Here is a 26,137-nt window from a genome sequence, read left to right as displayed (position 1 = left end):
AAACTTTGGTTAAAAGATGTGTAAAGAGAGGGGTGAAGGGGAGGTGGGTTTAAGATTTTACTTTGTTTTTCATCGTCCTCCCCTGATTTGATTGGTAATAAATGAACCCAATTCCCCCAAGTCAAACCTGGTTTGCCCATGATGGTAATTGCAGAGTGATCTCTCCCCATCCTCATCTCGAACCAGAAGCCTTTTCTTCTATTTTCTCTCCCCTGCCCAGTTTAAGGAGCAATAGAGCAGCTTTGGTGGGCTTATGCAAAAAACAAGTCAATGCAAAATGCCCTTGCTTTGTGTTGGTGGTTTTCTTTCCCCATAGAGTTATGCGTACAGTCAATGACCTGAAGTGGTCATTTCTGCATGCTTTCCCATGCCAAATATCTTAAGCATCTTAATCCAGCTATCTGCGCTGTTTATGCAACAGTAGATGTGCAAATCCACTAGGAAGTGACTCTCGTGTCTAGCCAGTCTGTCCTTACACAACCCTCTCAACCCTATGGAGGAGCACTCACTCTCCCATCCCTCTGCCCATCATCTCCAAGTCAGAGGGAACAGAAGAGAGCTGCCTCAGAGAGATGTCAGTCTGGCTGGTGAATGCTTACACAGCTTACAAAGAGAATGACATGACTCCATGCTCCCTTGGAAATGCTGGTGACCAGAGGAGTGACTGGGGAGAACCTAAGAGCAGCCAGACCTACATCAGAATTACAAAGAACAGAATAAAGAATAGCAATAGACATAAACCCACATCCGTTTTAGGAAGTCTAACACACTGTTTCCATGCTTCGATCTGGAAAACAAAGGAGCTATAAGGTAATATAAATCTGATGTAGGTGGGAAAGTGCTTAACTTTATGAAGTAAGACACAACTAACATTAACTAAAAGCTGTGAGTTGGCCAAAAGCCTTCCTATTTCTCCCATAGGAGAAAATAACCCCCTATTCCTTGTTTCCTTAGGAGAAAATAACCCTCCACAGTGATACCCTTCCACGGGCCATGTAGAATCATAGCATGGTTCGGGCTGGGAAGGACCTTGAGATCATCTAAAGGTATAAAGATATCTAAAGACTGAAAGCTGTAGTATGCTTATGTTAATGAAATGGCATCAGAATTGATTTGTACTGAAAGGCCACAATAAGGTCTCCCCCCCACCTATGCGTGGGTAGATGGGACCGCACATCAGCTCAGAGGCGCTTCTGCAGGCAGGGTGCGCCTCACCCAACATCGGCAGCAGAGCGGGCACCCTCAGGGGTGCGAGGGCACCTCGCTGCCCACAACTTGAACCCCCTCTTGGTGGGAGCTCATAGCATTGGAAACGGGCAGGGGAAAACGTTCGAGTGAGGTGTAAAGCGAAATAACGCCCCGCAGCAGCAACAGCGGCTCCCGCATTGACTGCTGCCCGCAGCACGTCAAGCCGGGTCCATCCTCCCCGCCGGGGCGGAGGCAGCGGACGGGACGGGACGGGACGGGACGGGACGGGACGGGACGGGACGGGACGAGATGGGATGAGCCGAGCTGAGCGCCACCGCCCGGGAGGAAGAGGAGGGGCTCTACCTGCCCGTCCCGCCCCGCTCCAGGTGCGAGGTGGAGCAGGAAGCGGCGGCGGCGGCGCCTGAGGGACCCGCGCCCGCTTCGGCGCCGGGCCCATGCGGGGAGATGGCGGCGGGCCGGGCGCTGGCCGCGCTCCTGGCCGCGCTCCTCGCCGCCTCGGCGCAGCTCCTCCAGCGAGAAGGTAGGGATGGGGCGGCCGGGGCACCCCGTGAGCCCGGCGGGGCTGCCCGGGCAGGGGGGGCTGAGGGAGCGGAAGGGGGAGAATCGGCTCGGTGATGCTCGCATGTGGTCCCCGGTGGGAGCGGGTCGTGCCTCTGCGGTGCCGGCGGACCGGGGTGGGGGGCCGGGGCCGGGGCCGGGCAGGCGGTGCCCTGCCCGCGGTGGAAGTTGACGGTCCCGGTCCCGGGAAGCGTCGGGCTGGGCGTTCCAGTATCCCGCAAACAACGTCGGCATAGGGACACCCTTTGTTAGCACCTTTGGTGTAGGCATTCCAGCCTCTTTCTCCGTGAGATAGCTCCTAACAGGACGAGTGGTTTGATGTCTGCATCCTCTCTTGGCGAAGGATTAATTATGGAAGTAAACTTCACAAACTCCTTTTCCCTGGGTGCTTTAATTCCCTGTAAGGAACGGGAGCTTGCAGGATCGTGCTCTGTGTGAGACCGTGCGGTCACATAAGCTGTTAAGCAAATAGAATGCGATTCTTTGCATAGTATTTACATAGAGCAGTGGATGCTTTGTACGTGCAGGGACACAGAATGGCTCCTCTGCCCACCTGGGTCATGTAGTTCAGTGGGAGGCTGCTGCTCTCTACCAGCTCCCTGTCTCTTGAAGTTCCGGGATGCTTGATGCAATCCCGTGTATGTAACCCGTGAATAATTTCCTTAAATCCTGTCTGCGACCCCAAAAGAATTCCAGTTCTGACCACAGAGGTGGTGCGTGGGGGTTGCCTCGGTTTCCAGAGCAGCTTGATTGCAAAAAAGCCCCAGCTCATCCTCAAATCTAAAGTTTGGTTTAGAATCATAGAATCCCGGAGTGGTTTGGGTTGGAAAAGACCTTAAGATCGTCCAGTTCCAGCCCCTTGCCATGGGCAGGGACACCTCACACTAAACCATGTCACCCAAGGCTCTGCAGCTGTTAGCCCTGTTAAACTCTCTTGAAGTATGAGTCCTTCTATCCAAAATAACTACCAAGTTATTAGCAGTGATTATGAATAACCTGAAGAGTCTGATGTGAAACTTGTGCCTTTTTTAGCACTGCTGTTACCTTTAACTGCACCGGTTATGCTGAAGCGTGGCTTACGGTTGTTGTTATTGTAGATAATACAGCCTAAACATTGACTGTAAAATTAGGCAGTGAGGTTTAAGGCAGTGTAGTCTTATTTGCTATTAATGTATTGCCTGTGAGGCAGCTATTTGCCTCTCTAAGCCACTTCAAAGGAAGAAGAAAGACTATTAGACTGTAGTTAGTTGTGTGTTGCTTTCAAAGAAAACAAACCCTAGATGGGTCAGTGCTAGAAGGAGAGGAGCTACACTTTCCAAAGGTCCTGTGGTGTTGAAGCAGCAAGTGAAAAAACCGTCAGCTGCATCATTTTTCATACATAGAATCAGTGAGGTTGGAACAGACCTTTAAGATCATCAGGTCCAAACATCCCCCAGCACTGCCAAGGCCACCACTAACCCATGGCACTGAGGCCTCGTCTCCACGCTGTGTGAACACTTGCAGGGACGGTGACTGCAGCCCTGCCCTGGGCAGCCTGGTCCAATGCCTGAGCACCCTCTGGGGAAGGAATTGTTCCTCAGCTCCATCTAAACCTGCCCTGGTGCAGCTTGAGGCCGTTTCCTCTTGTCCTGTCCCTTGTTCCGTGGGAACTTGTTACCTATGAGCCCACACCTTTGATTTTTCTTGTTGTTATCACCTGCTCCTATGTCTTTTTCCCCTCTCTCTTGCTTAAAACATCTGAACAAATTATACATTCACATCGGTGTTAAAAATAAAAGTTTATACCTGCTTTATGCGAGATTGAGCCCGCACCATTGGCTTGTTTGGTGCAGTGGTGAGCAGGGTACCAGCTGCGTGGTGGTGGTGGTGGGCGCAGGTTGTGTCCTTTGAGAGCTGAGCAAGTCTCCTTTGTGTGTGATTGTAATAGCTCTTGATGGGAAGGTGCAGGAAATGGAAGAAAGATGGTGAGTCTGACAAAGAACTTACGTTGGTCTGTTCTTAGTGTGCAGATCTTCCCAACAAGTGAGATGTCTGTGGTCTGGGGCTTTCTCAGCTAGAGGAACCAGTGAGCTCCCCAACCACTGACCTTACCCTGGGGCAAGCCATGGAGTTGGTCTGTAAAGCCAAGTTAATAACAATGAAGTTGCACAAAGCACCAGTGGTGGACCCAGTGGTTTGCTGTTACTGATGGTGGTCCCTCTGATAACCTCCTTCAGTCCCTTCCTTTCCAGCTGCGTGCTTCTGCTCACTTGTCCATCTCCAGCACAAGCTCCGCTGCTCCTGTGTGCCAGGATCCTCTGTCATCCCATCAAACTCCGTGCCTTCCTCGTCTTTGTGTACCCCCAGCCCCCCAGAAAAGAGGTGGCTCAATCTCAGCTGCTTTAGTGATGGGGGTCGGTAGGCTGAAGGTTGTGATGGTGTTAGTGGGACCGGGGAGCATCTGCTGGCAGATCTCATGTGCCTGGTGTGTCATAGAATCATAGAACAGTTAGGGCTGGAAAGGACCTTAAGATCATCCAGTTCCAACCCCTCTGCCATGGGCAGGGACACCTCACACTAAACCATGACACCCAAAGCTCTGTCCAACCTGGCCTTGAACACTGCCAGGGATGGAGCATTCACAACCTCCCTGGGCAACCCATTCCAGTGCCTCACCACCATAACAGGAAAGAATTTCCTCCTTATATCCAATCTAAACTTCCCCTGTTTCAGTTTTAACCCGTTACCCCTTGTCCTGTCACTACAGTCCCTAATGAAGAGTCCCTCCCCAGCATCCCTATAGGCCCCCTTCAGATACTGTGTGCTTCGTCCCAGTGGGAGTTGCTTTTGTTATTGCACAACAAAACTGTGGTTGGAACATTTCCCTGAGCAAAAGTTTGTCCTGAAAACCCAAGCCTGTAATCTTTAAGGAGTTCCCTTTGCCTTGGTGCTGACATTGATACTGGCTCTGCCTTTGCTGCCATTTGGCTGCAGGTTGAAGCTGTCTCCCTGTCACTGAGGCCAGGTTTAGGTGTGCAGAGCCACACACAAGGTGGGTATGAGGCACAGATGCCTCTTCTCGGGGTCTGGTGAAGCTCTGCTGAAACAGGTACAAATCCTGGTGATCCTATCTTTAAAGCTGTCTCTTGTCATCTTGATGAAGTCATTTCTTCTCCCTTCACCCTTTCGCAGCAGGTACAGTATTATGGTGGTGGTCTTTGTCCTGTAGGGATGTGTAGGTCAAGCATGGCTGGTCACATTGTCCTCAGAGGGTTTACTTCAGATGCAGCTGTGTGCATAAGTTATCAAGTGAAACACTGGTTAATTTATAGGTGGAAAACTACAGAAAGAAGTATTTGGTGTGATAGCTGTGCATGGATGTGTGACTGAAGTATTGCATATCTGACCTCTGCCAATGTGTTTTCCAACTAAATCGTGTTTTGTTGAAGCACTGATTATTGAGTTATTCGGACTTTTATGATGTCTGCAAAACAGAAGTACTTCAGATTTAAATTATCCTTATATGTTAAAATCTTCATATGTATTTTAGGGTTTTGTTGTTAAAATGTCATCGTTATAATAAATGAATCTGCAGATAATGCTGTGTTCCTTCTTGCTTTACCCTCCAGTTAACCTGATTTGAGTCACTCTCCACATGTAAAGCTGCTTCTTTTAATAAACTGAGAAAACCCATAGCTGTTAGCAGGGTCTTTCTGCTGTTCTGACAGAATATAAATAATGGGCCTGTTTGTGCTCCTCTGACAGTCACTGGAAGATGGATTATTTCCATTCTGGATCGCCGTTTGCTCACTCGAAGGAAACCTCTCCTTTTAAGACCACAACTAACGTGCATGAGCATTTGGTTGTGCTTTTATTTTTGCTTGCCTCATGCCATTATCAGTCTGGAGTGCCCAGTTTTTACTCTCTAGAAAATACTGTGTTTATAGTAAATTACTTAAGCATGTGTCTCAATTCCATATGTTTGCCTCGGTTCCTTACATTCCAGACCATACAAGGTGCTGCTACCTTACATTTTCTACCATAAAACACACATTTTTTTTCCCTCAGTGCCAGGTTTGAAGTGTTTGTTTGGAACAGGTGAGATTTGTGTTGCTCTGTCTTTAATAAGTCTAAAGGATGTAGAGGTAATGTGAAGGCCACATTTTTACTCATTTTTATCATTTATAAACCTTTATAGACCTGATAATCATTTAAAAACCTTTGCCCAACTGAAGCTGTTACTTTAACAAAGCACATTCTAGGATATCACACGTCTCAGTGATGCTGCTCAGGTATCTGTGGCAAACCTCAGCTCTGGAGTAGACAACCCACTGCAGCAGGGGTTGATTTGCTGGAGCCAAACCATTAACCAGTTCCCATAGGGCACTTGGTGACTTTTGGTACTCTCTTAGTAGGATTCAGGCGATGGAGCCTGGTCACCATCCCTGAACTTGAAAACATCTGTAATCTGTTGGTGATATGACTACATACATAACATATATATGTATATATATATCATAGAATCATAGAATAGTTAGGGTTGGAAAGGACCTTAAGATCATCAAGTTCCAACCCCCATATAACATGGTGATATGACTACATATATAACATATATATGTATATATATATATATATATATATAACATGGTGATATAACAGATTCCTTTTGCTCAGCATCTGCTTGTGAAGGACAGGGCATGAAGGAAAGGATGCAGGTTGTGCTGTGCATAGTAAACTGTTGACTGCTGGCTGTTTTGTCAGGGCTCAACCTGGTGGGTTTGTATTAGCTGGTGACAGAGGTGAGGTTATGCTGCCTGTAGCTGAACCTGCCCAGTGCAGACAGCATTGATGTGACCCCCTGGAAGACCTTCAGGCAGAGCCACCTAAAGAATTATGCCTTAATGCCTAGTAGATGTGAATTTCACATGTGTTAGTACAGTCTAGTCTTGCTTCTGAGTGCTCGGGCTGCCAGAAAACAGATTTTGGTTTGGGTTTTTTTTACCTATCCCCTATAATGGGGAAAGGTCTTGCCTTTGCCTGTTCTGTTGGACACCCTTTAACAGCCATCCACCCTCAAGCATGCCATGGGAGAGCCTGCTTGGAGCTGTGCTGAGAGATTAGTGTATGGGGGCAGCAGACTGAGGGCTGGAAAGGGATGATCTGGAGCTCCTCAGAAGTGAGAGACGATCTGAAGTTCCTCATGAGTGAGAGACAAAGAGCTGTGGGCAGGATGTTTAGCATGGGAGGGACCCCTGATTGTGAAATGTGCTTTTCCACTTTGATTAGCCAGAGCCAAGACCAAAGAGCTGCTCAGACACGCTCTAAGATGCTGGCTTCTCACTGGCTCGCATCAAGGTAGGGATAAACTGGGCAGGCAAACACAGCTTGCAGACAGCGTTCGCTGAGCTCTGCATCTCACTGCCACAGAAGCAACCAAGCTTCGTGTCTGTAAAATAATGATTAAGAAAAGGCAGCTCAGAGGCAACATCCTCCTTTCTGCAATTACAGCTAAGCTTGCCAAACCCCAGAGTGCCTCATCTTCCCGCTCCGGGGGAAAAAGCTCCTTTTAAAAGTCTCTTTTACTCGAGTGTGTCCTGATTATCTTCCAAAAAGGCTCTAAAGTACTCATTTTTTATAAAGTTTTTTGGAATCCAAAGGTATTTTAATCATTTCAGGCATTGCAAATTCATGAATGAACAGCTTTTGGGTGAGCATCCTTGCTGGCCCGGAGTACTGACACACCTTCTCTGGTGAACTGTGCTTGTAACATCACTACCCCAGCAGCATCCACCCTTCCTCCCTGATGAGGAGGAGGATGTGATGTGTGACATCTCGCCTGCTTCACATTCCCATCCCCTATCCCATCAGTGAAGATTAGGGGGTTGTACTGTGGTGGCCGAGGAACTGATGCTCTCCCCCAGGTGCCCTGTCCTGAGATGTGGGTGATAACGCTGGCATATGATTGCCCTATCATGTCATATCATTTGCAGCATCTCTAACTGTTTGCAAGCTTTGAAGCTTTAATTTTCTAGGTGATTCCCTAGAACAATCCATTTGCAAAATCCAGCCCTCGCATCCCAAACAAGCGTGGTATTGGAAGACCAAGTCCAAGCATCAGGACGTCATTGAGCAAGGTAGAGAGCAGTTAGTTTACATGTTAATGTAAACAGAAAACATGTTTGCTTTGTGGGGTCCAACAGGATTTCGACAGCTTGCAGCAAGAAGGGTTGGCTGTAGTTTGGGGTTGTGCTTTTGATCTCTGCTGCTCACAGCATCATTTAGTAGGAGGGAGTATGAACGGTGTGTAGGTCCCTGCCTAACTTTGCTAAGGGCTTGAAGGATGTGAAGGCAATTACCTGGATGGGCCTTGCAAGTGGAACTGGTGGAGGGGATGATGCTTGGGCAGTCAGATGCTGTAGTGAAACTGTGGAGTTGGGCTCAAAGTGCCAAACACAAACGCAGTAAGGCAGGTACAAAGAGTTTGAGGCAGCAGAGCAGGGAGGTGTTTACTTATTTGAGTATTCTTTGACCTGTTGGCAAATTTGAGTCAACTGTGCAGTGAATTGTGTTGGAGGGGGTGGTGAAATGGTTGATAAGGTGCAGGGCTTTTAGCTGAGCCATTGGGGCTGAGACACTGGGATGTGGGAGCTGGAGCCTGTGATTCGCATCACGCAGGAGCCAGCCTTGAGGTCCCCTCACTAGATGAATTGCCCTGAATGTGTCCTAATGCTGACATCTCCTGTACCTAGGCTATCCATCAGATCAGAGAGAGGAGCTGGTGTGGCTTGAAGTGGAAATCATTTAACTTATGGCTTGGTTACTGTGTTGTTATGGAACCACAGAACAGTTTGGGTTGGAAGGGACCTTCAAAGCTCATCCAGTCCAACCCCCTGCAATGAGCAGGGACATCTTCAACCAGGTCAGGTTGCCCAGAACCACATCCAGCCTGGCCTGGGATGTCTCCAGGGATGGTTCATCCACCGCCTCTCTGGGCAACCTGTGCCAGTGTTTTACCACCCTCATTGTACAGATTTCCTTCCTCACACCCAGCCTCAATCTCCCTCTTTTAGTTTAAAACCATCATCTCTCTAGCTAAGTTGCACCCTTTGCTTCTGTCATGACCCTTGCAGTAGATGATGTGTGGTGGAACAACCTCAGCAGGCTACAAGCATGCATGCAGGCCAGCATCCCTGCAAAAGGTGCAGAAGAGGTGCTGAGCTTTCCAGGAGAGCCTACCAAGCTGTAGAGCAAACAGCACCGTGGTGCTACCCCTGTGTCGAGGTGATGGCATGAAGCACTGTGGTGGCCAAGCCTGTTCTCTGGAGAGGTGTGTGTTGGTTGTGTGGGTTCAGATCCCCCTCGGGCAGAACAAGGGTTTGGATCCAGATACTTCATATCCGGAGTGAGCATTGCCACTACTCGTCCTCTGCATCAAACCTGCCTCCTCCAGCTGCCGCTGGCTTGTGAATGGTGCCTGAGTCAGCCTCATCCAACTGGTTTGCCTTCAAAATGGCTCGAGTGGAACAAGCCCACGACTGAACTGGAATGAGCAAAACAGCAGTCATTTTGGGAGAAAGTCACATCTGGGACGTTCCTGTTGGTGGCTCTTGTGGGCTTTGGTTCCTCGGGCTGTCCAGTGAGGTCACATGAAACAATCCATAGATCCTTATGGATAAACTGCTGCAATAAAACGCAGCCCTCTACCTAAAACTAGTTGGACTCCATTCAAACTCCTGCTCTGTTTAGGCACTGTATATAGGCATGAAAATTGCTGCCCTGCCAAGTCCTTCCCTTGTATGTATGTATGTATGCACACGCTGTATGAGTGCCACTGGCTCTACTACTCTTCTACATTGCACCCTTGTACAGGAAAAAAATGTCTTTTTGACATTTATATATACATATTGGAAAATATTAGGAGATTAGTGTCAGGTGCAACCACAGTAGATAAATTTAGGCTAAACTCTCCAGAGTAATCCTACTTGGTTTACGCTATGCAGTTTGTTTGTAAGTCAAGTTGGAGAGCTCTGAGCCATAGAATTGATGTAAGGTACGGAGAAAAGCATCACACAGTTGAGAAAAGGCTAGCCAACGTGTGCTTGCAGAGAGAGGAGTGTTACTCTAGTGATAAAGGGATGCTGTGGTGAGACAGCTGTCGTGAAGGCAGTCTGAAATGAGAATGAGCAGGGGTGAAATCCTATTGCGGCAGAGAAGATGCGGGGAATGGATGAGGGAAGTGGAAGAAACAGCCATGAGAGGCTGCAAAACTCTAATTGCTTAGAGGAAGAGAAATAGGGTGAGATGAGATGCCTGTGTCAGGCTGTGAACCAGCTCAGGGCTTGAGGCTTCACCTCTGACATCTTCTAGTCCAACGATTCCATTGTGTAGGCAGAGTCTAGATCCGGGTTGGCAATTCTTCCTCTTGTCGGTTTGGATATCCTGTGTGTCATCCCTGTGCAGCATTGATGAGGCATGGAAATTCCTCCTTTACAAGAACCGTGTGCAGTTACTGGTAATCCTAATAAAAAGGCAAAAGCACATTAGGGTGAGTCACAGAAACTCGCTCTTGTTCATAAAAGCTCTGCAATAGAGGTGCTTTTAAAGTTCGCTCTGTGTGTCTATAGGTTGGGGGGTTTAGCCCATTTAGCCATTTATTTTTAGTGACTTTGGGATCACTGGATATACTTTCTGCATTCTTCTTGTCTATTTTTCCTATGGCGATGGGATTTGGTAGTCTAATGTAGCTTAGCACATCCCTAGCAGCTGCCTGCTGTTGACATTACAGCGCTGTGCTCTTGTTTCTTGGCCAAAATTACTGTCTATGAGTTTCATCTTAGCAAGCTGTTTCTTTATGCAGTGATTTAGCTTGGTGTCTGTCCTGGTGAGGCCTTCTAACAGCTTTGCTGAGCTTAATTTGGTTTGTGTCTGCATCCTTGTTGCCTACTGGGATGTTGGTACATTGATCATGAAAGTAATTCTGTGATTTTAGAACCCCAGACTGGTTTGGGTTGGAAAGGACCTTAAGATCATCCAGCTCCAACCCCTGCCATGGGCATGGACACCTTCCACTGGACCAGGTTGCTTCAAGGTTCATCCAACCTGGCCTTGAACACTGCCAGGGATGGGGCAGCCACAGCTTCTCTGGGCACCCTGTGCCAGCACCTCAGCACCCTCACAGGGAAGAGCTTCTGCCTTAGATCTAACCTGAACTTCCCCTGTTTCAGTTTGAACCCATCACCCCTTGTCCTGTCACTACAGTCCGTGATGAAGAGAGGGCAGGTCCTGTTTTGGAAGGCTGAGGCATGAGGTCAGTAGTAATCATTAATACTGAGCTGACAAGGATTTGGTATTCTTGCAGGGAGATCAAACAAATGACTACCTGCTTATGAGGAGGAGGGGGGAGCAAAAAACCCAGGCAGCAGAAGTCAAGTCTTTCAAAGGCCAGGGAAGATGATGCCTTGTTTTGACCCTTGCAGGGAGGCTTTGCTTATTTCAATATGCTATTCAAAGCATGGAAAATCTCTGCTCCTTGGTTTCAGCTCAGGGCGTGTATTTGTTTTGGTCTAAAGGTAGTCATGTGCTTAAGGTTATGCTTAAACTTAATCCTCGTGACTAAAAATGGTCTTGGGGCCATGCACGAGCAGGTTTGGTTGCCCCATCCCTGGCAGTGTTCAAGGCCAGGTTGGACAGGGCTTGGAGCAACCTGGTCTAATGGAAGGTGTCCCTTCCTGTGGCAGGAGGCTGGAACTGGATGAGCTTTAAGGTGCCTTCCAACCCAAACCATTCCATGATTTGGTTCAGAAATGCTGGCTGTTATTTGTGTTGCTCTGTCCTGCCAGTGTGGCCCTATGGTTGTGCTATCCCAGGGATGGGGCAAGGAACAGTGATAACTGCTTGACCAGAAAGCAAGGGGCAGACTTTTCAGCAGTACTTACAAACTCTAGACTCTTCCTAGCCTGTATGGTCCTCTTTTTCTGTTTATTTTCCCTCAGGGAAACCCCTTATTGGAAACCTCTGCCCAAGCATTCCTAGGGCAGAAACACGGATGCTGAGCAGTGCTAGCATTGGAAGAGGCAAGAGAATTCAGTATCAGGCTCTGCGGTCAGAGGACTGTCTGTCACTTAAAAGCTGGAGGCAAGGTGCTTGGTGATCAGGCTCTCACTGATGGTATTACAGGGTTAGTAAACTTGTTGTTAACAAGTATGTGTAGGAATTTCACAAGCCTCATAGTGAGGGGTTTCATTTAAAGCTTTTGATCCTGGAGGCAAATAGGTAAGGCAGTTTCAAGGACTTGCTAAGTCTCTCAACTCCAAGATTGTGTAGAAAAGCCAGAAAGGCTGGAAGAAGGCTCAAGACCAGCAAAACTCAACTGAAAGCACGATGGAGTAACTCTTTGAGCACTCTCTTCTTTTGTACTCCCCCTACCAGGGAGGTTTTTCGATGCCTGGTGTTTGCAAACCTGAAGCTGCAGTGTTCCCAGTGGCACCCTGGGAAGGATGGTGGGATGGTTGAGGGTCTCTGGTGTGCTCATGCTTCCGCCAAGGCTGGGCTTAATCCATCAAACTGATGCTGATAACTTTTCTAGTCATCCTGAATGTGCAGTCAGTGCTCCTTGGTGTCTTATATCACATGTGTATTTTCAGGAGACATATGGGATTGGTCCATTCGTTGATAAATCACTGCCCGTAAAAGAAGATATTCAACACGCAGTTCGTTCTGTGGCTCCAGTATTTCCTGTGAGAGCTTCTCATGCATTTGGTAGTGCTTGGGGCTGGGCTGAAATCTGTGAAGATTGCTGAGGATTTAATGTGTTCCCAAAAAGGCAATGGTCATGTCAGGGGTGGAGAGGAGGTGTCCAAGCGCACATGGTCCATCCCAGGCCACAGATACCTTCCTAGGGGCATTGCATGGGCATCTTGTACCTTCAGGGAATGAGCTATAGAAGGTGGGGAGGTGGGAAAGGGCTGTGACCACAGGTATAAATGTCTGTTGGGATGTGCTTTTGGTATTGCTGGAATACCTCATCTGGTCTACTGTAATTGTTGAGGTATATCCAGAGATTCACCTGTACCATCATGTGCGATTGAAGCTGTGGTGTTGTTTGGCTGCTGCTAAACTTCCTGAACTGAGCCACGACTTCATGGGTGCCTTCCGAAATGAAGCAGGCTGTGTGATGGGCATAATAGACTGAAAACCAAAATCAAGACAACAGAAATTTGAGAGGAATAGCTGAACCACTTAATAAATGTGGTGAAGGTGAAGTGGAGCAGAACTGGTCCTACACTAATTCCATATATACTTCTCTGGGCACATGAAGCGTGCTGGGCTGGAAGAGTCGAGGTGTTTTGTGTCAATCCAACACCAAAGACTTCTAAGAACATGGATGCAGATATTCCTTCTGACAGCGTGGCATCTGTGGGGATGTGTGGAGAGGCTGGTGATACCCATATGTGCTAGTAACAGAACACCTCTGTTTGGTTTCCCTTCCTAGCTTCCTTTACAATCTCCCTTCGCACAGTGGACAATGTCACGGTTACGATTAAACTGAGACCCAGTGTTCCACCAAGCTGTCGGATTCGGGTTAAAAATGTCACCAGGTCTGAGCTCAAGATAAAGCCTGGGAACAACACGACTTTTACCTTCACTTGTAGTACTCCAGAGAAGTATTTCACCATGGAAATTGAGAAGAAAATTGGTAAGATACAGGGTTTTAATTCCACAACACCCAACACCCCCCCCCCCCCCTCAATGGTAATGTTCCTCCAGTAAAACCACATACCTTGGTTTCCTGTTACTGTATTAAGGTATCCCCTATAAGCTTGGAAAGAAGAATCTGAATGCTGATAAACAGCCTTACAGCTGGTGGTGTTAATGTTAACTTGGCTGTTTGGCGAACTGTTCCGTGGTTGTTGCATCAGTTCCTGCTGCCTTCCCTTTTCCCCCAGTTTATAAACCCATCAAAGAATCTTTTTCTTCTTGTCAAAAGCCTCTGAGCACTGCTTGATTGTGCCTATAAGGGCAGCAGAAGCATTGAAAGCATGCACGTGTTTCCTTGTATTTAACGAACGTTATTGAAGTCAAGAAACCAAAAAGCTGGAAGTGTTGTAACTAAAGCTTCCTTTGCACTGAATGTTATCCATGGTGTATGTGTGTTAATGTGCTTTTTAATCGCAGGAACACGTGCTACTTCTCAATGAGGTCCCAAACTTCATTGGGTATTCAGTCTTTGGTAGCATCTTTGTTACTTCTGGGGAGGTGTTCAGGGATGGTTCTCTTCACATTTTGGAGTTTTATGCGTATGGTGGATGCAAATAATAATCTTCACAGTATTTCATGATGTGTTTGAAAGCTGCACTTGTGATATTTCTTCTTTTAAGTTAGAGCCTAGACATAGGTTTAAGTGTGCTTATTTTTAGTGTCCAGCTTGAGATACCAGTGATTTGGATTTTTCAGAGGCAAGGTTTCTGAGTTCTCCCCAGAATCCTGCAGTGGCCATTGTCATTCATCACCTCTGCAAAATCTGAGGCCCAGGTTGTTCATCAGGGCAGCAAGGAAATAAGATACGGCTCATGGCAAGCAGTGGAAGATTTAAAGATGAATGATTTGCCAGGAATTTTCAGGGAGAGATGGGATAAAATAGTTTCCCTAGATCGATGGTTTCCAGCTCTCCCGACTTTGTGTTTCTCCCTTTTGCCCATTCAGCACTCTGCCCTGTTCACGAAATACCTTCTAAGTTCTTCAGCAAACAAGGCAGTAATACTGGAGACAATGAATCCCTTCTATTAGTCAGCCTGAGTAAAGCAGGTTTATCCTGTCTACGCTAGGAGTCTGTTTAGAGACAGCATGTGACCATAGAATCACAGAGTAGAGGAGTGTCCTTCAGTGCATGTCAAAGAGAAGAGCAACCTAAACTTAGAAAAATAGCAATGAAAGGGAAACTAAAATGCCTGTTTACTTGGATGCTCTCCAGAGTGTATCATGGCTGTTCTCTCTCTGCATTCAGACTGTGTGTCAGGCCCCTGTCCCTTTGGAGATGTTCATCTATACCCACCGGCGCTACCTCGCCTTAACAGGACTTTCATCTGGGACGTGAAGGCGAGCACAAAGGCTGGACTTGAACTGAAATTTACCCCGTGGCTGAAGCAGATTGAACCAGGGGAGACGTGCCCGGATTCCCTCAGCTACAACATCAACAGCTGTATCGATCAGGCCACGGTCAACATTGGCACCTTCTGCAGGAACGGCTCCGTGTCTCGCGTCAAGCTGCTGGGAGGAGTTATCATGGCTCTGCACCTCCCATGGAACTCACCTCTCAACACCTCAGGCTTCAACATAGCTAACAGGGCTTCCATAAAACGTGAGTGGAGAGGAATGTTTCCTCGCTGTGCGCATTGCAGCACAATTCTTTAAGCCTTGCTTCTCGGGTAACTTTTTGGTGCTGTTATCTATAAGCTCCGGAGCTTCCACTTCATCTGTTTCTAAAAGCTGTTGTTGTATGGGTTTTAGTTCGGTAGCTGGTGCTCTTCTGGGGTCAAAATATCTTAGTTTGGTCAGCTGATAGGTATAAAAACTGTCACATAGCTGCTTTTGGCACGTATTATTCATTTTTGATCTCTTTAAACTTCCTAAAACTTAAATGTGCCTGCTCTGTTGGTTTTGTGTTTGCAGTGAGACTAGATAGAGTAATTAGAATGAGCCAACAGAGTTATCTGTTGGTTGCAGTGTGTAGTTGGGTTTGATTATGTTTAAATGAAGCTACGTAACTTCTTGAGCTTCAAACCAGTGCCTTTCTTCAGGAGAGGAAGGTGGGAAAAGGGGAAGCAGTGCCTGGAAGGCACATGAGGCTACTTAAATGCAGCTATCTGTTTCAACCTGCACAGCAACAGAAAACATTGTGTAATAATCTTCTTAAAATACCTAGAATATTATATAGCAATCAATCACTGGGTTACTTTGTGATCTCATGACAAACCCTCTCTGGGAGGTGTTCTTGCTCTGTGCTTGAGTTATGCAGTTCTTGCTATCAGTTATAGAAGGAACCTGGTCCAGGTTCGAGCTTCTAGAATGTGAGTTTTTGTAACTCCTGGCATTGCTCACAGTTGCACATCGTCGCATGGTCTTAGAGCAGGACCATAATCTCTGTGTACCCAGCTTCACACTGCCAAGAGTCATCCAAGCATGAAGTGTCTTACACAGCCTCCGTGGTTCACATTTGTGTTTTATCGTGCGTATTTGAGGCTCTTCACTGGCGTGCTCTTGTTAGATCTGGGAGGTTTTTGGCCAGGGAGCTCTGTGCCGATATGAAAGCTCACATCTTTTGTTTCCCAAAACCCAATGAAGCAGTTGTCAGGTTGCACGTTTGATCTTGCAAAGACAGGAGCAGAAGTAGGAACTGGGATCTTTCCAAAGAATACAGGCTTGTCTGTCCATGTGCTTGAAAGGTGAACCCACTAAACTGAAAACAGAGCATTACTATATCCTTCCCCTTTCCTGTAATTAAAGACAGAAGCATTCACTGGAGTATATGTTTTAGTCTGAAGGTTTTGTAATAACCTAACCTGTAGCTGAAGTGGATGATCTCACTGTCAAAATACTCTGCTGCTGGGCTGCTAGATATGCCAGCTTGTCTTCATTAACTGGAACTTGTTTTGTATGGTTTCCCCTACCCCGTTTCAGGGTTATGCATTATTGAATCCATTTTGAAGGAGGAGTCTTCAATCACCCTGATGTCCCCAAACTACCCGCTGGGCTTTCCAGAAGATGAGCTCATGACGTGGCAGTTCGTGGTTCCTTCCAACATGAGAGCAAGCGTGTTTTTCCACAACTACAGCCTCTCCAACTGCGAAAGGAAAGAGGAGAGGGTCGAGTATTACATCCCTGGCTCCCCCAGCAACCCAGAGGTGTTCAAGCTGAGCGACAGCCAGCCTGCCAATATCGCTGGCAGCTTCAACTTGTCCCTGCAGGGCTGTGATCAGGATGCCCAGAACCCAGGCATCCTCCGCTTGCTCTTCCAAGTCGTCGTTCAGCACCCACAGGTCGATGAGAGTAAGTACCTGGCCTGCCTCGTCCATTGTTTTTGCCTGCAGACAGCTGGGCTGAGCACCACAAGAAAGAGGAATACTGGGGGTTTTGGGGTAATTTTCCTTGAATTTTGGACTGTCCTTGAGTTTCAGGAGGTGGGCTGCCAAGCGATGCTGAGGTGTTTCACCACCCTGGGTACCACGGGCTACGGTTACAGCAAGGCAAACAGTGATGCTGAGATTTGCAATGGAGTACAAAGCTCCACTGTAGATTTTACACTGTAGCTTGCAAAGGAGATCCCTTTTCCAACACATGCAAGATGTAACTGAAGAATGCCTGTAACACCTGGGGTATCAGGTCTTGCACGTTGCATAGACAGAGCTAAGCACTGGCTAGCTTTTCCTTGTGATTGTGTTCCCTCTAAGGGCCTGATCTAGCTATTTGGGCAAGGACCTTAACTGCTTGACAAGAGTTGCCCAGACTCACATGTGCTGCCTGTTCTCCAGGAGAGAAACCAAATTCAAGCTTCAACAGTTTTATTTTCAGACATAAGATTCAACATTTTAAAGACCATACTTACAATGGGAGCCCAGGTTTCTGCTCTGGATTTAAACAGTCATACTTAGCAAGGGGAAACCTGCTGTTATGGTAGGCAGCAAGATCCGTAGCATGAAAAGAGACATGTGAGATTGTCTCCATACTGCTAATGGCATCAATATGTGTTTCCTTCCTTCCTTCCTTCCTTTCTTCCTCCGAGTTTTATTTTGGTTCCTAGAGAAGAAATCACACTGGACATGGAAGTTGTAAGATACCCCACTGATAATATCTCCTACATATATGGCTGTTCTTTAGGTTTTTGCTGCTTGTTCTTACATTAAGAATTTTCCTTTTTTCCTGTTTTCTTGCTCCAAATTCAGACTGGTTTAACACAATGACTTGTAATACCAGAGCAGTTACCTAAAACCTGAAATAAAAGGCCTGGCTAGGTATTGCAGTTAGTGGTAGAAGGCTGTGGAGTTAGTGATTTATCATCTGGCTTCTTAGCTCATGGTGGAGGTTAATAGTGAAGGTACACTCACTGCAGAGGAGCAGGTAGAGGAAAGCCCACACTCTGGACTCACTGCAGCAGGAGCTACCCAGAGGCTTTCTAGGGAATTATAAAGGGAATCAAGTTTAAATGGCTTGTATGGTGAAGTCACAGATCCACAAAGGGTCTGTAGCATCTCACCACTGTAACCCTCGGTTCTGCCTCTGTCAGGTCCGGCTGCATCCATGAACAGCAAATACTCCTAAAACTGGTGTTAACCAAATCATATTCACTCACATTTATTGTGTGCTGCAGCTTGGAAGCTAGGCAGAGCAAAAACATTATATTCAGTTGATCAACTTTATCTCCCTTCTACTTTTGGAAAGCAAAGATGAATTTTAATACGTTTACGACCAGCAGACAAGATTATAATAGCCTAAAAAATAAAAACCAGGTTGTCATTTATTGAAGTGACAAATTGGAAACACAAGTAATAAAGCCCTTGTATTTAAGAGACAACAGTGGTTTCTCTAGGGATTTTGGAGGATTTCATCTGTGATTTGGTAGTCGTGTAAGTTCCATCAAAGATTCACATTCAGCCCTCAGGACGGTATTGAAACTTTGATTAAAATAAGCCATCTGCAGTGTGCAAGTTAAACATGGCTCTTATTAAAAATGCATTGCTATCTGCATATTCTCAAAGCTTCCCAAACATCTGAGTATTACACAGCTGTCTGTGGTGCTTGGCATTAAATAGGGTGAAGATACAGCTCTCTCCAGTTGAAATAACTTCTTGTTCTAACCGTGTCTGTGTTTAGCTGCTATGAAACGTATTGGAGAATCAGAAACCTTGTGGTTGAAGTGCTAGGTTCTGTGCTTGCGTGTGCCAGTGACTTGGAGGATTCAGTCTGACCTCTTGCCTAACCTCTTCAAAAGAGGGTAGATTTAGATTAGATCTAAGGCAGAAGCTCTTCCCTGTGAGGGTGCTGAGGCGCTGGCACAGGGTGCCCAGAGAAGCTGTGGCTGCCCCATCCCTGGCAGTGTTCAAGGGCAGGTTGGACACAGGGGCTTGGAGCAACCTGGTCTGGTGTGAGGTGTCCCTGCCCATGGCAGGGGGTTGGAACTGGATGAGCTTTAAGGTCCCTTCCAACCCAAACCATTTTATGGTTCAAAAGGGGATAGCATATGTGTTACTGTGTTGTAGCTGGAAAGTCGTAGGAAAATGGGGTTTGTGTGTGGAAAAGCTCAAACCTTTAAATTTGAAGTATGATAGGATGCTGCCTGAGTTCCATAACACTCATGGAAAGAAGTAAAGAATGTTTTCTTAGCTGATACAGAAACATCCGCTTGTCTAACGGGGGGAGAAGAGCTGAAGGACATCTGCTTCTTGCCAGTAATAGTTCTGGGATGTTTTTCATTGCAGATGTCACCCATTTGGTCGACCTGAGCAAGGAGTGGAACACTACCGTGACGATTCACTTCGAAGGGTGGCCCGTCCGCGCTCCGCTCATGTCTGAACCCATATGCCTCATCTGTAAGGATCCTCGCAACTGTGATCGCGCATTGACTTTAGTGTCTGGTGCCATCTACAAGATCTCCTTTCTGTGCAAGGACTTGTCCCGGCTGAGGATCACAGCTGAGAAAGGCATAAGTACGACAGAAGTGGCTTAATGGGGTTTCCTACAGAAGTATTTTTGCATGCTTTTCCCCAGGGGTTGCCCAAACCTCTCTTGCTTGGGGTTTAAATAAGAGTGTGGCTGGAAACCAGGCATTGGCCAGCTGGGAGGTGGATATAGTGAATCTGGAGATGATCGGTTGTTCGCTACATCATTCTACCTTTAAAAATAGAAACTGTGTGGCCATTCCTAGATGGAAAAGGACAGAAGGCACCTAAGAGTCTTCTTGGGAAACTGCAAAACGTGAAAACAGAGCAGGAGAGCCATAAATCTGCCCATGAAAAGGCAGGTCCGAGGTGGCCATCAGGAATGCATCTTGTGCTGATTGCATGTCCACTTTATGTGGAACTTCCCGAACGCTTTCAACTACCATTAGGGAAAGAGTTTTCTAATGGATATCTGGACTTTGGTTTGACTGCAGCAGCGTCCCAGTCAGCAAAAGTAGCATCTTGAGGAAGGGACTTTGAGTATGTTTGCGTCTGTTCATTTCTTTGGTGTCCTGCACGCTTTTAAGGAGAGCTTTTTAGTACAAATGATGCATGTTTGGGTAATGTTTCCTCGCGTGGATGCTTAGGTGTATTTCTAACACAAAAGTGACAGTGCTTTCTGTGTGTGTGTACACAGGGGATCTTGCTTTTCCTAGCTATTTCATCTGCAAGAAACCTACAACCCCTGGGGCTTGTTTTTGTGATTGCAGGCTGTGTCGATCTCCGGTGGTGTCAGAGGAAGATCTATTCCCTTTCAGTGCCCAACGCTATCACCCAGCTGCCGATTCGACTGCATAAGTTCATTTGGAAGCTCTTGGCTCCCGATCTGATCAACATAGAAATTACATCTCCATCCTTGAGACTTCAGCAACACGTCCCGGAGCAGAGGTGCAACACGAGCTACAGTTACAGCATTGTCAGTGCCACCCCGGAGACCGAGCTGAACGTTGGTGTGTTCTGTCCTGGTGGATCCATTGAAAAGATTCAGATGAGGAATAATATCACCGTATCTTTAAAAACGTTTGGGAAAGGATTCCTCAACGAGTCTAACCATCAGGATCTGAAAATGTCTTTCGTGCCTCATATTAAAGGTAAGGTAGTGCTTTGTACTACTTGGTTGCACAGTGTTGGATGTCTCAATACGCTTACTAGAGCACGTATGGATAAATAGAAATAAGAGTTTAATTCTTTAGAGTGGAGTCCTGGAGCCACTGCTGGGATGAGTCTTTATCTGAATCAGTGAGGTGGTGTATTCCTGGAAGAAGGAAGGAACTTTGAACTCCAGGTGGATAGGTGGTTGTAGGAAATTCTGTGGATATAGCTGTGCTAATTGTGTTAATGACTCATGTGGGAGGGGACAATAAGAGAGTTGTATTGCTGATACTGAGGTGCAATTGAGTGCATAGAATCCCAGAATGGTTTGGGTTGGGAAGGACCTTAAGATCATCCAGTTCCAACCCCCTGCCACAGGCAGGGACACCTCACACTAAACCAGGTTGCCCAAGGCTCTGTCTAGCCTGGCCTTGAACACCGCCAGGGATGGAGCATTTACCAGTTCTCTGGGCACCCTGTGCCAGCGCCTCAGCACCCTCACAGGGAAGAACTTCTGCCTTAGATCTAACCTGAACTTCCCCTGTTTCACTTTGAACCCATCACCCCTTGTCCTATCACTACAGTCCCTGATGAAGAGTCCCTCTCCAGCATCCTTGTAGCCCCCTTCAGACACTGGAAGCTGCTCTGAGATTTCCACGCAGCTTCTCTTCTCCAGACTGAACAGCCCCAATGTTCTCAGCCTGTCTTTGTATGGATGGTGCTCCAGCCCCTGATTTGCTCCAACAGCTCCATGTCCCTCATGTTGAGGACACCAGCACTAAGTTTTCATTCCTTTGTCCTTTTCCTTTACTACAGATGAGTGCACTTTCACTGTGAGTCCAGATCCAAAAGCCAAAGTTTACTTGCAGACTCCCAACTGGCCTTACGGTCTCCCTCCTTACGTCTCCATATCCTGGTACATCCTTGTGCCCAGCAAGCAAGTTGCCCGCCTGGGGTTCTCCAAGGACCGCATGGGCATTGTGTGTGAGACGGGCCGTGCCTATGTCAACATAAAGGAGGAGACACCAGGGGCAGAGGAGACCGTGCGCCGTGAGGACGAGCTGCTGCCCCAGCCCCGAAATATGCATCACAACTTCTGGGTCAACGTCTCCAACTGTAAGCCTGTGGAGAGGACGCAGCTGACCTTGCAGTTCCAGGTGACTTCTGCCGACAAGCAGATAGGTGAGTCCTCGGGGGCTGTGGTGGTTTGCTTCCTGCTTGTTTCCTGGCTTTCCCTTAGGGAAAGGATGCTTGATCTTCCATGGGTGTGGGGTTCAGTAGAGCCCTGCCTTTGGACATCGCTGTCCTTCGGAAACCTGAGTTACAGCTGGGTACTTATAGAAGCTGGGGAGGAAGGAAGAGTTTTGTGTTTCTTTAGGGACTCTTCATTAGGGATTGTAGAGATAGGACAAGGGGTAACGGGTTAAAACTGAAACAGGGGAAGTTTAGATTGGATCTAAGGAGGAAATTCTTTCCTGTTAGGGTGGTGAGACACTGGAATGGGTTGCCCAGGGAGGCTGTGAATGCTCCATCCCTAGCAGTGTTCAAGACCAGGTTGGACAAAGCCTTGGGTGAGATGGTTTAGTGTGAGGTGTCCCTGCCCGTGGCAGGGGGTTGGAACTGGATGATCTTCAGGTTCTTTCCAACCCTAACTATTCTATGATTCTTTCTGTGGGGTTTGGGGTGGTTTTCGGCTTGGGTTTTAGGAGTTTTTAGGTATTGCAGGGCTTGGAGGAGTAAGGCTGGATTTGCTTTTATTTAATTCACCTTTTTTAATGGGACATCACAGCCAAAACGTGTAAGATCAAGTGATATTTTTCTCTCCCAGCATCACAGACCTGGCTAATAACTTGAGATCTGCTTATGCAAACTTTTTCATGCAAGTGGTCTTTACTTCATGATAGCAGTTCAGTTAATCTCAGCATTCACATGAGGAAGAAACCAGCCCTGGGACAGATCTGACCATATAGTGGAGAGTATCCTGACTACTATCAGCAAAATCTGTGTTCTTAATGTCTTTCATGTCCCCAAAACATCAGTAGCTTTATGAAAAAGGGGAGGTTGGGTGCATTTTTAGGGTAGGCTTTGCTTGTGTAAATTTGCTTCACATTTGTCCTTCCTCTTTGCCTATGGGAGACTGCTGTCTGTAGAAGTATTGGCTACACAGGCTAGAACTGAAACAGGATGAAATGAATGTGTATTATTTTCCCTCCTTGGTAATGTATGCTACTTGTACAGCACACAGCTTTTTTCTTTGCTCACACATGGACTTTCCTGATCAATTTTATGACTCCTGGAAAACCCCAGATCGACACAACTTGTGTAATGCAGAGGAAGGGGTGGCACTGAGGGGAGCTTGGTGAAATGTCACTCTTTCCTCTGTTGAATCCCTCTGTCTCTCTGCACTTCCTTCTCTTGCCTTATTCAGCCAGAGGCACACGAGGTAAGTTTAGCGGCACACAAGCTGTATTGGGATGGGTTGGTTGGGGTTTTTATTTGTCCTCTGCTGCTTGCAGTAGTTTTATCATTGCTTAGCCTCCAACCTCTTGGAAATGGCTTGGGGTGCCCCACGGCTGGGAGATTCCTGCTCTGCTTCCAGATGAACTCCTGAGGAGCTTCCAACCCAGACAGCTTTTAGGAGAAAGCTGGATGTTTTCCCTCTCTTTCTCAGTGTCCTTGTACCTTGTCTGTTTGCAGACTTAGGAGTGATCCTTGCGGTGGTGGCTGGGGCTGGAGTTCTCACTGCTATTGGACTGACTGTGTGCTGTGTCAAGAAGAAGTAAGTTCACACCTCAGCATGTTCAAGAGGGCATTTTGGTATTGCTGCTGGCCATCTGTTCCCCGTGTACAGATCCCTTGAACAGGGGTCTGAAGCATGATGCAGACAACGGCGGTGGAAGCAGTGCAACTCCAGGAATGCTGCTCCTGGAGTCGCATCACTTCAACGCCCGGTGCATTGCCTGTCTTGGCCTTAGCACAGGCTTCTGGCTGTGCTGTAAGGCATTGGTTAGACTTCATAAGCAGTTCTTGTGAGATAAGGTTGTAATGAGTGTGGCTGCTGTCCATGTGACCTCAGACAAGGCTCCAAACAAGCTGTGATAAACCAGGAGCTATCTATCTTTCATCTACACAACCTCCAGCAGCTTCTCCTGGAGTCTGCACATCAAGTGGGAACGTTTTTGTATGAGATGAGCCCTTGGGGAGAGAGCTAGGCTGAGCAAAGCAAACATGCATAGCATTACTCACACATGCAGAGCCTGAAGTCATCGATAGCTTGGGGTTTCTGATACACGTATGCTTAGTGCTGGCAGCGTGATGGGGTGCTGAAGCTATGGAGCTGGAATGAATTTGTGCAGTTTGATGGCAAGAGCAGTTATAAGAACACTTCTCTGGCACAGGAAAAAGGCTTTACAAATACAGGCTTCAGAAGCTTCAGCCTTTCAGACGGTTCAGAAAGTGAAACCAAGTAAAGTTAATTCAACTTCCTTAGAGGACCCACTGGCTTACTCATCGTCAGTAATGCTCAGTCTTGTTTTGTGAGGATCTGATGGCCTCTAGATCCTGACTGTGGACACTGGGAGACTCTTTACATGGCGCAGCTAGGACCCCATGCTTGGGAGTTCATCTTACAACTGTCAGGGTCAGCAAAGCAGCAGTTAGGTAACCAAAGAGCATAAGTTATTAAATGCAATCATAGTTATTATTAGCAGTAAAGTTGTTTTCTGCTCTGTTAAAAAAGCATGTCTAGGCTCAAGAGTTATTCTTCCTAAGATTGCAAGTAAAACCTTCAATCCAGGCAGACTTGGGTGGCTGGGATGAGTCAACAGAAGCTGTTGTTATTCACTGAGTTCAAACTCACCAGCCAGGTGTTGCTGGTGACCTGTTAACAGTTCCAACTCTCTTAATAGGAAGAAGAAAAGCCAGGACCCCATGGTGGGAGTGTACAATCCTAACGTGAATACCCAGATGCCTGGGAAACAAGGCTTATTCACAAAAGGGAGGAAAAACAACGAATCTCATGTCTATGCAGTTATTGATGATGCTATGGTCTATGGGCACTTGCTGAAGGAATCCAATGGCTCAGTCAGTCCAGAAGTTGATGTGTACCGGCCTTTTGATGGACCCATTGGTAGCTTGCCACCCTCTCCACCTCCATTCTCCTTCAGAAAAGACATTAAATGCTCTTCTAACACCGAGGACCCTCCACCTCTGACAGACATGGACCATGACACTTACACCTTCGCCCATCAGAAATCAGGGCAATCAGAGGACAACGGAGATACAAATGAAGAGAAGAATGGAGATACAAGCACATCCTTGCTGGAAGATAAGGAACAGGATGGTTCAGTGGAGTAATTTTACACCAGGTATAGCAGTTTCCTGTGGAAATCCAGGTGTAAGCACGGGGTCTAGGGAAAAATAACTGAAGAGGAGTGTTATTTTTAAAGGTGTGTTGATGTTGTTTCTGTTTCTGTGTGTGTGTGTGTTTGGTTGTTGGTTGGTTTTAAACGTCAGCCATTGATAGCTTTCAGTTTTAGAGTGAACATCCATCAAACTCCCAAACCAGTTGAGGCACTCCAGGACTGCATGCGCTTCTGGTTGTGAAACTGGTGGCAAAGGTATGCTCCTGCTTTTTCTTACAGAGAAAATGAATCCCTAACTGCCAGCTTAAAGCTGTGGCAATTAATAAAGTGGGGAGAGAGTCCTGTCCAGTATTTGCCTCCTCTCACAAGTCATTTGTTCCTGAGTGTTGGTTGGTGACTCTTGGAAGACATAGGCTACGTCACTGTCTCAGGGCAGCTCCAGGTTGCAGGCATCTAAGCAAAGGAGGCGGCACTGTCATTTCCACCTCTTGCTGCTTGCAGATTCATCATGTTTAGTGTGCAGGTGGTTATGAATGTGTAGTGAAAGACTGCGTACGCCACCTGGAAGAGCTCCATGTGCGTAAGTGAAGTTTGAGCTTGGGCTCTTCTAGTTCAGAAGTAGAGTTATGGGTTCTCTCTCATTTCCAGCTGACTTTGTTATACTGGGTTAGCCTGCACCAAAGCCTGTTTCTCTGAAATGCAAAGAATGAGAGTGAAGCCATAAGGAAAGCCTTGATTGTTTAATTAGGGTTTTGGTTAATCAGTCTGGATTTAACAACCATGCTGAAATGATGGTGAGAACAGCTCTTGATTTCTAGCACGACTTACACTTAGGGTGTCTGGCTGCCTTTGACAAGCACCTCTTGAACTCAGGTAAACCACAGGTCTCATTTGTAAGTGCTGTACTTAGGATGCCGCTCGGTGTCTGTGCCTTTTAACACTTGAGGGTCAGGTCTTTGTGCATAGGATTACGGGTACATGAATAAAGTTGCCTTTTACATAGAGACACCTGGCTGGGCCAGCTGTGCAGTTCCTGAGGATGTTTGCCATTCTGCATGCAGCCCTAGACCCAAGAAGTTCTCTCCAGATGTCTTCTTATGACTGTTTCTTGCCTAGTGATACACAGCGGTGCCATAAAACTTTTAGTGTTGCATGCAGTAATGTTCAACATATAATGATGTCTAAAATGAGAATGTCCTTACTAGATACCTTATTGTTTACATG

General features: G+C 46.9%; 2 protein-coding genes and 1 long non-coding RNA gene across 7 annotated transcripts in view; 2 read left to right on the top strand and 1 right to left on the bottom strand.

Annotated features, from left to right (window-relative positions):
* The window catches only part of MYRIP (myosin VIIA and Rab interacting protein), a 333,617-nt gene that overhangs the window by 307,081 nt on the left and 399 nt on the right, over positions 1 to 26,137 (top strand). The gene's annotated exons all lie outside the window — the stretch shown is intronic.
* Positions 1,551 to 25,026, top strand: CDCP1 (CUB domain containing protein 1). Its single transcript, XM_057431594.1, has 9 exons — positions 1,551 to 1,729; positions 13,238 to 13,441; positions 14,750 to 15,103; positions 16,423 to 16,791; positions 19,218 to 19,445; positions 20,168 to 20,548; positions 21,366 to 21,731; positions 23,247 to 23,328; positions 24,458 to 25,026. Exons 1-9 carry the CDS (start codon positions 1,654 to 1,656, stop codon positions 24,903 to 24,905), a joined length of 2,508 nt encoding a protein of 835 aa, XP_057287577.1. The 5' UTR covers positions 1,551 to 1,653; the 3' UTR covers positions 24,906 to 25,026.
* On the bottom strand, positions 16,050 to 16,837 carry LOC130611154 (uncharacterized). The gene is made up of 3 exons (XR_008975182.1): positions 16,698 to 16,837; positions 16,305 to 16,585; positions 16,050 to 16,201 (listed from the first exon to the last, which is right to left on the bottom strand). It is a non-coding gene; the product is annotated as an uncharacterized LOC130611154 (long non-coding RNA).

Source organism: Pezoporus wallicus, unplaced genomic scaffold, assembly GCF_028554395.1.
Source record: "Pezoporus wallicus isolate ANWC-B61680 ecotype Strahan unplaced genomic scaffold, APGP_CSIRO_Pwel_v1 scaffold_11491, whole genome shotgun sequence".
In the NCBI taxonomy this organism is placed as follows: Eukaryota; Metazoa; Chordata; class Aves; order Psittaciformes; family Psittacidae; genus Pezoporus; species Pezoporus wallicus.
Note: the sequence above shows the minus strand (reverse complement) of the source record. Positions and strands in the feature narration are given on the sequence as shown.